The 14,495-nt window shown below is 34.2% G+C and overlaps 1 protein-coding gene and 1 long non-coding RNA gene across 2 annotated transcripts in view; one reads left to right on the top strand and one right to left on the bottom strand.

Moving 5' to 3' along the window:
- Positions 1-336: 336 nt before the first annotated feature.
- LOC127149670 (uncharacterized) lies at positions 337-8,262 on the bottom strand. Its single transcript, XR_007821404.1, has 3 exons — positions 8,054-8,262; positions 1,080-1,154; positions 337-483 (listed from the first exon to the last, which is right to left on the bottom strand). It is a non-coding gene; the product is annotated as an uncharacterized LOC127149670 (long non-coding RNA).
- Positions 8,263-10,250: 1,988 nt separating this feature from the next.
- The window catches only part of LOC103496808 (TATA-binding protein-associated factor BTAF1), a 33,787-nt gene continuing 29,542 nt past the window's right edge, over positions 10,251-14,495 (top strand). The window contains exons 1-7 of the mRNA XM_008458806.3: positions 10,251-10,418; positions 10,678-10,841; positions 10,943-11,037; positions 11,197-11,396; positions 11,485-11,539; positions 12,425-12,506; positions 13,743-14,080. Coding sequence (XP_008457028.1) covers positions 10,793-10,841; positions 10,943-11,037; positions 11,197-11,396; positions 11,485-11,539; positions 12,425-12,506; positions 13,743-14,080 — 819 coding nt within the window. The 5' untranslated portion in view covers positions 10,251-10,418; positions 10,678-10,792. The remainder of the gene's footprint in view (positions 10,419-10,677; positions 10,842-10,942; positions 11,038-11,196; positions 11,397-11,484; positions 11,540-12,424; positions 12,507-13,742; positions 14,081-14,495) is intronic.

Below are 14,495 nucleotides of genomic sequence, written 5' to 3'. Positions count from 1 at the left end.
AACAAAAAAATAATATACAATTTTCTAAGGCAAGGTTCCGTACGAAAAAGAAACAAAGAGACCAAGTTCTAAAGAAAGATAAACCGGCAACAAATAAAACAAGCCATGTAGTTAACAAATCAAATCCCATAATATACATACCAAAGTCTCATCTATTATTTTGAAACTAGGCAAAGAAAGAAGTTTAAATGCACTTACATTAAAAATATTCCAAACTCATCTTTAAAATATTTTAAAGTATTACTTTCACAACCATTAAAAGTTTTTAAGAAAAACAACAAATAACTCTATGGTTTAGTGTAAAAAACAATATTAAATATTTCAAACTCAAGATTATTCTAGGGTGAAATATGCAATAACTTAGGATTTGAATAATGTAGCAAACAAGATAAAGAAATCATCACAGAATTAAGCTAAATTTAGAACAGTGGTGCGACTTTATAACTCCCTAGATAATGCATCAACTTGCTCTTTGCTTGGCACCTGATACATGAAAGAATAAATGAGGAAAGAAGAATCGGCTTTTAGGAATAACACACATTATGAGCCCTAACACTTTCTTCTTCATATCTAAGTAACATTAGCATCAAAATCAAGAGCCCTAATATCAATATTCCATTTCTCTCATAATTAAAATCTTAACATACCAAGCTGTTCATGGATGGTTCAACTTAGAAACACAAAAGAAGAAAACAAAAGTGAGATTCCTAAGTCTTAAAAACTACTTCAGGCCACAGAGTGCAGAAACAAAAAAATCTAATTTGTTTGCTAAAAATTCCCTCTACAAATTTCTTCTATTTAGTCACAAACTGGTGACCTAAATCATTTCTATACAAAAGCCACCTACATATAACTTAACCCAAAAATCAACAAGCCATTTCAGCATAACCAGTATGAAAATCACAAACCCTTTCAATTGGGTTGAGAGTTCTGGAAGAAGTTCAAGTCCTTTTCATAGTTTACAACGTTGTTTCAGCCTTTCATGATTCTAAAGCCACCATTATTCAAACCCATCTTAGCCAGTACATCCTAAAAACAACAACATAGAGAAATATCAACAGCCAATAAGAAAATGTTACCTAGGATAGCAGACTCTCATTGGTTGGAAGCCTCAAGTCATCCTTGGTGCTACAACTATCTGTCAGTAGGCTAATCTAATAAGTTGTAATTGAAATTGGGGTTAGCCATATAGTGCTATACATGAACACCCAAGGAAAACTGATATAAAAAGTAAGGAAATAAAATTTGATCATATAAATCCTTTCGATGAGGTATATATTAATAAGCTGGTAGTTAGTACGACTAACATGTGAAACCTGTGTTTCATGGATGTAAGAATCAGAAATCATAAACAAACCTACAACTTGCTAAGAAAAATGTGAAATCAAAGGGGAAAAAATAATTTATACATCACACTTGTGTGAAGAGAGGACGATATCTTCAAGCTTTTTAGAAGTGAAAATGTTTGTGTGAAACCAGAGATTCGAGTCCTTCAGTTGTGGGTGGCCGTTCAGCCATGGGTCACCATTGAGCTTGCCAGTCGAAACGTTCTTTCCTCTGAGTGGCTCGAAATTCATTTGATAAAGAAATAGAGAGAAAAAGAGTGTTAAAACATTCTTGCCTCTGAGTGCCGAAATGTCGAAACATGTCCCTTTTAGTGGCCGGCTGAAATGCGTCGTGGGTCACCGCCAATGAGAAAAATATTCTCTTTTGTGTGGTGGTTAGCCCTTAGAGATGGAGAAGAACGGACAAAGGGAAGAACGAAGGACGGGAAGAAACGATTTGGGTGCTTCCTTTTTGCAAATGGGGAAGACGAAAGAAAAGGGAAGCGAACACGAGAGACGACCAACTTTGACATTTTCGAAGGAAAGGAAGAAACTTAAGGCTCTTTTGAATTAATGGAAAGTTCAATGTGTTCTTTTTTAATTATTTAGTAAATCTTAACGTTTTTAAAACGTCAAGGAAAAATATCTTACTTGACATTTTTTAAACGTCAAGAAATTTGAAAAATGACTCTCTTCCGCCTTTTCATAAAAATTCTTGACGTTTTAAAATGTAAAAAATTTAATCGATATTACTTGACGTTTTTAAAATGTCAAGGATAAGTACATAGTATTTGACATCTAAAAAACGTCAAGAATGTCAAATTTATAAAAATTCTTGATATTTTAAAAACGTCAAGAAAGCTAAAAATTGACCTACCTCCGCCTTTTCATAAAAATTGTTGACGATTTTTCTTTGAAATCACCCCTTTCTTAACACGTTTTTCAAAAAACGTCAAGTAATTAAAATTACAATAAAATGCTAACCTAGTTGAATCGTCTATTGTAAACAGAGACAGAACCAAGCAGGAAAAAGGGCATAAGGGGAAAAACTCAGAGAAAAGACAGTTCAAGGCTCATGGGGGACAAATTAAGAAGAAAAAGCTGGTCTGTTACGTGTGCGGAAAGGAAGGACACAAATCATACCAATGTAACCAGAGGAAAGGGAGACCAAGTCAGAAACCAACACCTCAAGCCAATCTAGTAGAACAAGACAATGAGATCATAGCAGCCATAGTAGAGGCCAATCTAATAGAAAATAAGACGGACTGGATTCTCGATACTGGAGCCTCGAGACACTTCTGCACCAATCGTGAACTTCTCCATGACTACAAAGACACTACCGATGGAGAATGCGTGTTCATGGAAAACTCAGCCACTACAAGAGTAATCGGAAAAGGGAAGGTTATTTTAAACTTAACTTCTGGCAAAACTTTATCTCTAAGTAATGTTCTATATGTCCCTTCCTTACGTAGGAACCTGGTGTCTGGGAGTATGTTGAATCAGGTCGGGCTTAAAACTGTACTGGAAGATGACAAAGTTGTCCTCACCAAAAATGAAGATTTTGTCGGTAAGGGGTATCTGTCTAATGGTCTGTTTGTGCTAAACACAATTTTCATAAATGAAAATGCTTCTAGTTCTGCCTACGTGATTGAATCTGTTAACTTATGGCATGGTAGACTAGGACATGTGAACTTTGCATCAATTAGGAAACTTAAAGACTTGAGACTTATTAATACTTCTGAGTCGCATGAAACTGGTAAATGCCCCATTTGTGTAGAAAGTAAATTCCATAAGAAACCTTTCAAACCAGTTGAATCTAGAACTACTGATCTGTTTGAATTAATTCACTCGGATCTAGCCGATTGTAGAACCACTACTAGTAGAGGTGGTAAAAACTACTATGTATCTTTTGTTGATGATTACTCTAGATTTACTAAGATATACCTGATAAAAACAAAAGATGAAGCTAGTAGTATATTTTTAAAATTTAAGGCAGAATTTGAAAATCAGTTAGGAAAAAAGATAAAAAGATTAAGATCAAATAGAGGTGGTGAGTATTCTGATAAAACTCTTAAAGAATTTGTGAGTCAAATGGTATTATCCATGAATTTACTGCTCCTTACTCACCACAACAAAATGGCATAGCAGAACGAAAAAATAGAACTCTTAAAGAAATGATGAATGTCATGTTATTAAGCTGCGGTCTATCTGATAATATGTGGGGAGAAGTCGTGTTGTCTGCGTGTTTTGTTCTTAACAGGATTCCCCACAAAAGGCTAGACAAAACTCCTTACGAACTCTGGAAAGGACATGCACCAAATCTTTCCTACTTGAAGGTCTGGGGATGCTTGGCTAAGGTACCATTTCCTGCATTGAAGAAATCTACGGTAGGATCTAAAACCTTTGACTGTATATTTATCGGGTATGCTCAAAATAGTGCTGCATATAGGTTTATGTGTTTAAATGATAAAACTATAAACGAATCTAGAGATGCAGAATTCTTTGAGCATATATTTCCGTTAAAGCAATCATTGTCTGCTCCTAGCCTATCTAAAAGAATGCATGATCATAAAAACACCTTAATCGTTAGTGAAACACCTGTTTCTGAAACTATTAATACTTTAAACCTAAGATGTGAATTATAACTTAGGAGAAGTAAAAGACAGAGAACTGAGAAAAGTTTCGGTCCAGATTTCCTAAGCACTTTTATAATGGAAAGGCGTGATGAAATTGACTGTAACTTCACAAACTTGTACTTAAAGTTTACCAAGAAGCGCTGAACTCTATAGAGTCAAGTATGTGGAAAGAGGCCATTAAAAGTGAACTGGATTCGGATTCACTGGTCATGAATCTTACATGGGACCTAGTGGACCTTCCTATGGAAAACAAGCCAATTAGATGTAAGTGGATCTTCAAAAGAAAAACAAAACCAAATGGATCAATAGAAAGATACAAGGCTAGATTAGTGGTAGTAGGGTATACCCAGAAACAAGGCATTAATTATTTTGACACATATTCCCCTATAACTAAGATAACCACAATTAGGGCCTTGATTGCATTAGCCGCTATACATAACCTTCTTATTCACCAAATGGACGTAAAAACTGCTTTTTTAAATGGTGACTTAGAAGAAGAAATGTATATGACACAACCAGAAGGCTTTAAAATTTCTAGGCAAGAAAACAAAGTGTGTAAACTGAGAAAATCCCTATACGGTCTCAAGCAAGCTCCCAAGCAGTGGTATGAAAAGTTTAATAATACGTTGATAACCAATGGATTTAAAATAAATTCCTCCGATACGTGTGTTTATTCAAAGATGTTTGGAGCTGATTGCATATTAATGTCTATATGTTGATGACATGTTAATCTTTGGAACAAACACGGAGTTAATAACTGATACTAAGTTATTTCTCTCATCACACTTTGAAATGAAAGACCTAGGAGAAGCAGACATAATCCTAGGTGTTAAAATCAGGAAAAACAAAACTAGTATGTCTTTATGTCAATCTCACTACGTGGAGAAAATACTAAAGAAGTTTGATTCCTTTGATGTTTCTCCTGTGAGAACTCTCTTTGACGCTAGTAAACATCTTAAGAAGAATAAAGGAGATAGTGTGTCTCAACCTGAATATGCAAAGATCATAGGTAGTGTGATGTATTTAATGAATTACACTAGACCGGATATTGCATATGCTGTCAGTAGATATACACATAGTCTTGATAGATACCACTGGGATGCCTTATGCCATCTATTGAGATATCTTAAAGGGACGATAGATTACTGTTTACACTTCAACAAATTTCCTGCCGTATTAGAAGAATATTATGATGCAAACTGGGCCACAAATAATGATGAGGTTAACTCCATTAGTGGGTATGTATTTTTTCTCGGAGGTAGAGTAATATCTTGGAAGTCTGCAAAACAGACTTGTATAGCCAGATCCACGATGGAATCCGAGTTTATAGCATTAGAGTTGGCAAGACAGGGGGCTAAGTGGATCAAAGATCTACTAGGAGATGTACCATTGTGGGGGACATATGTACCTGTGTCTATATAGTGTGATTCGCAAGCTGCGATATGTACTGCCAAGAACAGTGTTTATAATGGTAAGAGTAGACACATACGTCTTAGGCATGCAATAGTAAAACAACTGCTAAAGGAAGGAACCATTTCCTTGGAATTTGTTCGAACTGAGAAGAACTTGACAGATCCTTTAACCAAAGGATTAACAAGGAAAGTGGTCCTAGATTCCTCTGTGAACATGGGCCTAAAGCCCTTCGGAGATCCATAGCACTTGATAATTGGGTGGTCTATTGCGATAGACTTGATAGTCCATAGCCTCTTATTGGGTGGTCTGTTGCAATAGACTTGATGGTCCATAGCCCATCATATAGACAGTCCTTAAATGGACTAGATGGATGATCCAAAACCTTTTTGAGTCCATAGTCAGTATGGATAATATTAAAGTCTCCATAGCTCTTTTTGAGTGGTTTGACTTGGCAAACTTGATGGAGCATATAACGTGACAGTGAAGGTGGGGTCGCCTTATATGAAAGAGTTTAAAGGTCTCTTTCTAGAGCTCTCACGACGACCCGAGGTTTGGTCTATGTGCATGGCTAGAAAGGCACAATTTTACATTGCAGAAACAAAGGCTTTTTCTAGAGACAGAGCATGTCGTAAGGGTCTCAACCAAGTGTTACAAGGAGTTCAAGATATAATTCACTCCCTCTAAACAAGGTTGTTGCCTTACTTCACTACGCATCAATTCAAATCTTCGGATATTGGTGCCTAAGCTTAATATCTCCTCTATGCTCAGAACAAATCTCATTCTTCTTCGCCTACCCAGAAACTTTGCTGCTACAGTCATTTGTGGGGGATTATTGGAAATGACTTATTGGGCTTGACCCAAATAGCAAAGCAACAAATCACAAATCTTTGTCTCACATTGATAAATCTTGAAGTGGGAAGAGGACATATAAACTCAAGTCTTGAAAGGGGACTACAAACTGAGTAAAGTGGTGATAGTATAACCCTATCCCACACGCACGCCGCCGCTGCTGTCCGTCTGGTTGAACGGCGAGCTCGGGCAACCATGCTTGCGCGAAAAATAGGAATATAATTTTATTTCTATTTTTCTTTTATTTTTTGCGTTGGCAGCTAGGACACGTGTAATTTATTTACACAGTCAAGGCATCCGACGTACGTGGCGCATGTTTGCGTAATTCAACGTTCGTCGTGAAACGTGTTCATCTGACGTTAACTCTCTGTCATATTTTCACGATTTTCGCTCGCGTCCTCTCATTCTCGATAATCGTTCTCCTCCACGCATTGCCCTCTTCGCCCCTCTATAAATTGGAGAGAAATCATTCCATCATTCACACAATACAAACATATTCACTTCAACCTTCTTCTCTCTTCCTCTCGTTTTCACCCTGCATTCTGAGCATTTACATAAGCCTTTTATTTCTATTCCCTGTGCTTACGAGTGCACGTTAGTATTAGGAAGTTGTGTTAATCTTGGGGAGCAACCGACATAACGATTAGCACCACGGTCAGCCGAGCTTGCTTTCAGGGCAGTGGTTCGTCACGACACAACAATTAATCTGATCGACCTTATTTCTAACAAAGGTCTTGGTTGGGGACCCAAGCCCAAGTCCCGCAAGACGACAGTGAGTGCTAGCAGTTCCTCAACCTCATATTCGCAATTGAAAGAGTACGAATTATGAGTCAAGCTTGATGAAGCTAAGCGAGCGATTGAAGAACAGAGAAAGACATCAAAGATGTTGACTTCACAAGTGGAACAAATATGGAACCTCATAGAAGAAATGAGCCAGGCACAGAGAGGATCATGATCCCTTCCGATACGTATATATGTTTCCATTATTATGTTTTTTAAATTACATTATTCAGTGATGATATGTATATGTACTAAACTTAGACACTTTTTTATCATTGTAGGTCTCGTTAGTGTAAAATGGCGTATGCGACTTGTTAGGAGACATAAATAGTTTTTGGAATTCTATGTATTTTTTTTTTAACATTTACTATTTTTTTAGTCGGTGTATTATGTACCTTTTGGAATCGTAAACATATGAAATTGAATTTAAATTTGATATTTTATGTAATTGTTTACTAATTTATTGTTTATTTTCTATAATTTACTATTGAATAAATCGTATTAGATTGAAAACGAATACTGCAATTGAATAAAAAAATAATTAAAAATATATAAATATTTAAACGATTTCCCAACAGACTAAAGACGTCGGGAGCGGTTCCAAAAAGCGTCAGGACGACGTCGGGATGGTATTTTTCGACGTCCTGATAACATCTATCTCTATCACAAAATAAAGAGATAGATAGAGATAGCACTCTATCTTGTCTATTTATATATTTCAGTTGAAGAAGAAGATGTGGAAGACAACTATTGAAGAAGATGATCCCAAATGATGATGATAATAATAATAATAAGACATTCTCACAGATAAGAATAAACATAAATTTAAGTACAAACAAATAATTATTATTGAAAATAAGAAGAAAAAGAAGAATTATGAAGAAGAACAAGAAGAATAAGAAAATAAGAAAAAGAAGAATTATCAAAGAATAAAAAGAAGAAGGAAAAAAATACAGTAAGTAAGAAAAAGAAGAAAACTTTGATTTGGGAGGAGGAGAGGAAGAAGAAAAGTAAGAACAATAAAAAGAAAAGAATGAAGAAGATGCATACCTAAGATCCACAAGATGAAGAAAGAAATTGGAATTGGAGATGCTCGAAGAGGAGATGAAGAAATCGAAGGAAGAAATCAATGATCGTGGAGAAATAGGCCATGCGAATTTCAAATTTGCTTTTGGAAATTTTGGAATGTTTGATGTGAGCCTTTTTTTTTTATAGACCATAAATATTTTTTCTACTTATGACAAAATTTCAATAATTTTCCTATTTATTTTATAATTTTTTGAAATAAGAAATGAACTTTAACTAAGCATCTTAAAACTCTGCTTGTTAGGCTATTTAAATTACGATATAAAGCTTCTATCAATAAAATATATAGATTTGTCATTAATACTAGATTTGAACTTTTTTACACAATTTATACATGTCATAATCATCGTATACACATGAACCTACAATTAAATTAAAACTTTTAAAAAATTGAAGATCGAACCGAAAACACACTCAAACACTAACTACTTCGAATCTGCAAGCTTACATCGTATTTAACCATTATAATCTAGAAGGATTAAAAAATCTTAGGGGTCGTTTGGCCCAAGGGTTATCATTGTGGGGTTGGGTTATGGTAACCCTACTCTTGTTTGGGGGAAGAGTTATCATAACCCTTGTTTTTTTTTTTTTTAATTCTTTTGGTACATCACTGTTTATTTTTTTTACACGATCGTTTAGATTTGGCTACTTCAATCTAAACAATTTTTTTCAAAATTCTTTATACACGATCTTTTAGATTTGGTTACTCTAATCTAAACGACGTAAAAAAGAGAGGAGGAAATGAATAAAGACGATGAAAAGAAATCGTAGTGAAAAAAGGAGAAAAATAAGAAATATGATAGAAAGAAATCAAATTTGGTTACCTAAATCTAAATTATGTAAAAAAAAAAGGAAAGGAAGAAAAAGGAAAAGAAGAAACACGAGCCAGTAAATATTTTAGTAGTTTGTTATATTTATAAAAAAATTTCTTTTATATATTCATTAATTCATTATAATTTCTTTTAAAAGGAAAAACAATAATTTATTCAATGATTACTTAAAAAAAGTTTAAAATTTCTGGTCGTGTTTAAGGCAAATTGTTTTACGAAAACTATGACAATTTGTTAAATTAAATATATGAAGTTCATGTACTGGATTTAGAATATGAATTTAAAAAAAATCACGTAACAATTACTTAAAAAAGATTTGACAAATTGTTTTATGAAAACTAGGTTGATTTCGTAAATTAAATATACAAAATTTGTGTATTGGAGTTAGAATATGAATTTAAAAAAATTAGTAATTTATTGGCACGTAACAATTATGTAAAAACGATTGAAAATGGACGTCGTATTTAAATATATGAAACTTGTGTATTGGATTTAGAATACAAACTTTTAAAAAATGTCTAGAAAATAAATTTCATAAAACTACCTACATAACCCTTCCCTTAAACAATCTTATTATAACACTACCTACATAATCCTTCCTCCAAACACATATTATTGTAACACCATTTATCATAACACTAACCTTCCATAACCCAACCTTCCTCCAAATGACTCCTTACATATTGGTTGAAAGTACACGTGCCTCTAATTAAATTATGCTTTGATTGGGAACCAGGTTTCACTTAAGAGACCCTAATACATCTTTTTATTATTCATATCCACATGCTTACAATTCTATCGTCTTTGATAACCATTTTTTTTTTAAATTTGTGCTCGTTTCTCATGTAAATTTTTTTACATAGATTTTCATGTTTCATAAAACGAAACATTTCAATTTATAGTCAAATTCTGGAAACAATAACATGTTCTTAAAAACTATATTTATTAATGTGTTATCCAAAGCCACTTTTATAGTTTAATAGAAGATTTATCACTCTAACACGAATATAGTCAAATCATTTAATGCATATATTGTTAATTAAGAAGTCAAGTCATTAACCCATCCACCTTAAATATGGTAAGGTGATTTGCAAAACATATACGTCAACCTATATGATACTTAAGCTATACTTGTTTTGACAACTTCAAATATTGTTAAACAAAATAACAAATAAGAAAAAATCGAGTGGAAACAAAAAAAAAATCATAAAGAAGTATACAATATATTATATCAATGCAAACGAAGTTGGATAAGTTAGATGTTGGATTTTCATTCAAACATGTAAAAAAGAAAAAAAACATTTTTATGCTAAAAGAAACACATATCATGAAAAAATGTTCAAATTATATAAAATGCAACTCATGCAACCACGAGGGAGGGAAGAAGGGTTTTCGTCGTCGGTTATCGACTGAGCACCATTCACCAAGTTGGAGAAGGAAGAAACATTCAACACAACAAGTTTTGTTCAATCCCATTTCATCTCTTCATCTCTTTCAAGGTAACCCTAATCACACTAACTTCTTCTCTTTACCATCTCAAATCCTTCCATATTTTCAACATTTCGTAGATCGTTGGGGCTTACAACTCCAATTCGTTTAAGGGTATTCGAAATCTGCAATTTCTTTACGAAATGTCATTGACCCAGAACCAATTCCTCCTTAGACATTCGATTCCCCGCTTATAACTCAAGTGCTTGTTCTTTGAAGGCTTAAATCTCTCATGGGTGTTTAGCTTTTTGTTCTTTTTATTGAGTGTAGGGCTTAGCGGAGTGAACGGGACTTGATGGTGGTCACGGTCAGTCGTGCGGTTCCGAGAAATTTTTTATTAGTTCTTATTAGGAGAAGTTCACCATCGTGCTAGGAATGTTTTATCATGGCACAGCAGTCGTCCCGACTTCATCGTCTTCTAACTCTCTTGGATAGTATCCTTCTTATTTCTGATGTTCTTGTAATGAAACTGATTGTTATATCTCCATTAATTTTCACATTTGAGTTGGGTTTTTCCTTAACGGAATCCTAATAGCTGGTTCAACACAAGCTACAAGATTTACTGCAGCTCGTCAGTTGGGGGAAATTGCAAAATCCCATCCTCAGGACTTGACGTCTCTTTTGAAAAAGGTTTAATTTTTTGAGGTTTCATATCAACTTTTATTTTGACGTTATTATTGTTATTTATTTGGGTAATGGGTTGCATACTTTGTATTTTCGGTTGAAGAATCGGTTGGAATGGAATTTATCTTGTTGAATCATTCTTTAACCGTAAGATTATGTAAACAGGTATCTCAGTATTTACGTAGTAAAAATTGGGATACACGGGTTGCGGCTGCACATGCTATTGGGGCTATTGCACAGAATGTTAAGCACACATCTGTGTCTGAGCTCATTGACTGTGTTGGATTAAAAATTTCTGAGGCTGGCTTGTCTGTTAGTATCGAGGATGTCCTGGCAATTTCTGATGTTCAGTCTGCGTTTAAAAGGTTTTTCTTTGTTTTCAGAGTTTCTAATTTATGCAGATGCATCATGTCAGTAGTTTACTTACTGAATGCTGCATTTTCTTCACAACAGTTTTGATATGAATAATGTGCTTGAATTTGGCGCCTTGGTGGCATCTGGAGGACAGGTGATCCATCTATTTTAGTAGTTTATTTTGTGCAAATATATATAATTCTATTTTTTAATTAAAAAGAGGAATATTATCCATCGATTAAATGAGAAGTTTCCGAAGAGTTCATGCACCAATATTCTTTCTTACTACAAACAAGCTTCCAACACTTCTCAAACTTTGACATGATCTAAACCACCCCATGAATCTTCTGCCAATCTTTTTCTGCTATATCTATTTCTATTTATTACTTGTTAGTTTTCAGCATACCAGTTACGATCTTATATACTTTTATATGAATTGCTATTCTTATGGCCCTTGTAGCTGTGGTAGGATAGGGTTATTAGAAGAAGGAGGATTAGCTAATTGGCCTGATCATCATCCTAAGTTGTAAAGTATTTTGTGAGACCTCCTACTATACATATGTCCGAACTAAAAGATGACTTTATTTTGAACAGTTGGTTAGTGTGGGGGCTGGTAGGGGTTTGTGTAGGGTATTTGTGAAGGAGAACTAGAGGAAAGAAATGGGTGGTGAAGCTGGTTTGAGACTCAACTGAATCTCTTGGATGAGTGGAATTTATCTTTGTTTTTTTGTATTTTCTTTAATTGTTATCTTAACGTTGTTTGGCTTGTAAGGACTTGTGAACTTTTCATTTTGAGACAGATTGCATCATGGATCCTTTTCCCTTGTTTTCGTATTTTTGTTGGGATTTTTCTGAGTGCAAGAAGAAGACTTTCAACCTATTTCCAGTATATTTTGTATGCGAAAAGACCTAATTGTGCAAATAAACTTAAAGTCGAAAGTTTTTCGATTTAAATTTCGAAATGATGTGTTTTAATGAAGCAGGAAAGACTCATGAGTTTTAAGGGTTTGTGAATTAATTTTTAAATATAACCTTGCAGGAGTTTGATGTCACCAGTGAAAACATCAAAAGTCCAAAGGAGCGATTGGCTCGTCAAAAACAAAACCTTCGTCGTCGTTTAGGTTAGCATACTCACATGCATGCATTTGAAAATGATATATGATATATGATATTTGAAAATGATATATGATATATGATATTTGAAAATGATATATGATATATGATATTTGAAAATGATATATGATGATGTAAGCATTGTATGCAATCTACATTGTAATCTATATTATAATGCCTTTTTTTTGTTTGTGTAAGGATATATCGGCTTTTAAATGTCATTGTTTTCCTTTCTTATTGCTGATTGGAAACACCTTTTTATACCATATGATTGGTTCCTTTGTAGTATTGGATATTCTTTGATATTTCATTTATCAATGAAATTGTGTCTTATCAAAAAAATTGCTAACATGAAAGACTAAAGAGACTAATGTTCAAAGTTACAAAGTTCCACCAAGGAAAAAAGGTCAAATTCAAACACAAAGAAGTGTACAAACAGTAATTTAGAAAATGATTGAAGTAGAAGAGAAGAACTACTAATTCATTTTCTCAATCAATTGACTAACTTTTGTCTTACCCTTTGATAGTGTGCCAACATAGTCTTCTAGGATGACTCAATCATTAGAAGTTTTGGACATGAGAATGATCTATGAGCTTTTCCTTTTGAGTGTTTGTGAAGTTCCTATCTTGGTTGAAGAGGCAACTATGAAAAAGAAAAACCATAGAGTAAAAGTGAACTTGGGTCAGGGTTGGCCTAGTGGTAAAAAGGAGACATAGTCTCAATAAAATGACTAAGGGTCAAGGGTTCAATCTATGGTGGTCATCTATCCAGGAATCAATGTCCTATGAGTTTCTTTAACAACCAAACATTGTCGGGTTAGACTGGTTGTCCTGTGAGATTAGTTGAGGTGCGTGTAAGCTCGCACCTACACTCATTGATATCAAAAGAAAAAGAAGTGAATTTGGGTCGTTCTAATTCCAATTGTAACAGGGGTCGAAGAAAGGACCCTTTTCTGTGCAGAAATGGATTGTTTAGTTCAAGATTGGATATTGTTGAGCATAATCGATTATTTATTTTAATTATTATGATTTTTTTGTGCTTTGTAAGCTCATTGTTGGAGTTCCCCAATATTGATTCAATATTATACATGCTTCAAATATTTTTGAATTTTGTACCTTATTCTTCATCTTGATTACCCACTTGCATTTGATTTCCATTTATCAATGTTTGTTCTCTTAGATACTTTATTTATTTATTTATAATGTTTTCTTGTTAGCTAACCATCTCTGTTCCTATTGCACAGGTTTAGATGCGTGTGAGCAATTCATAGATGTTAATGACATGATAAGAGATGAAGACCTTATTTTGGACAAGGTTAACATGTATGGTAATGGTGGAGACAGGCAGATGTTTCCATCAAAATCTATACATAATATCCAACAGTTTGTTGCTAATATGGTCCCATATATTGTATCCAAAAGGCCTAGTGCTCGAGAAATGAACCTTCTGAAACGGAAAGCAAAAATAAACTCCAAGGACCAGTCAAAACATTGGTCTGAGGAAGGAGAGGCAGATGTAGCAGGCACCCAACTAGTGGAAACACCAAGGGGCTCAGGTCCGGACATATTAAGTTCACAAAAGGTACTATCCTTCTATCATCTCTTTGAATGGCTACCTGACCTATTCCTTTGCTTTTTCTACAAGGCTTCTAGTGCTTTTCTTGGTGCTTTTTGCTTGTATCAAATGTATGTATCAGTATTGTTTGGCTCCTATACTTATTCTGATGTTTGGATTGGTTGTGTAATTTGTTGGAGTCATTACTATTATAAGAGGATGTTGAATGGTAGTTAGAGATGTCAATTTAACCTACGGGGACCAACCCCAAACAGGGAGGGGAATCATTGATCACTTAAAGAATGGGGCAGGAACATATCTTAATGTAGTGGATTCTTGACTTGCAAATCTATGTCTTTCTGCTCCCTGAAATGGAAGAATCCCTCAATCAAAACTCGTTGGTCAAGAGGCCACTTTAAAAACTAATATTCTTAAATAAGCA

The sequence above is a fragment of the Cucumis melo genome, chromosome 6 (genome assembly GCF_025177605.1).
Source record: "Cucumis melo cultivar AY chromosome 6, USDA_Cmelo_AY_1.0, whole genome shotgun sequence".
Lineage (NCBI taxonomy): Eukaryota > Viridiplantae > Streptophyta > Magnoliopsida > Cucurbitales > Cucurbitaceae > Cucumis > Cucumis melo.
Note: the sequence above shows the minus strand (reverse complement) of the source record. Positions and strands in the feature narration are given on the sequence as shown.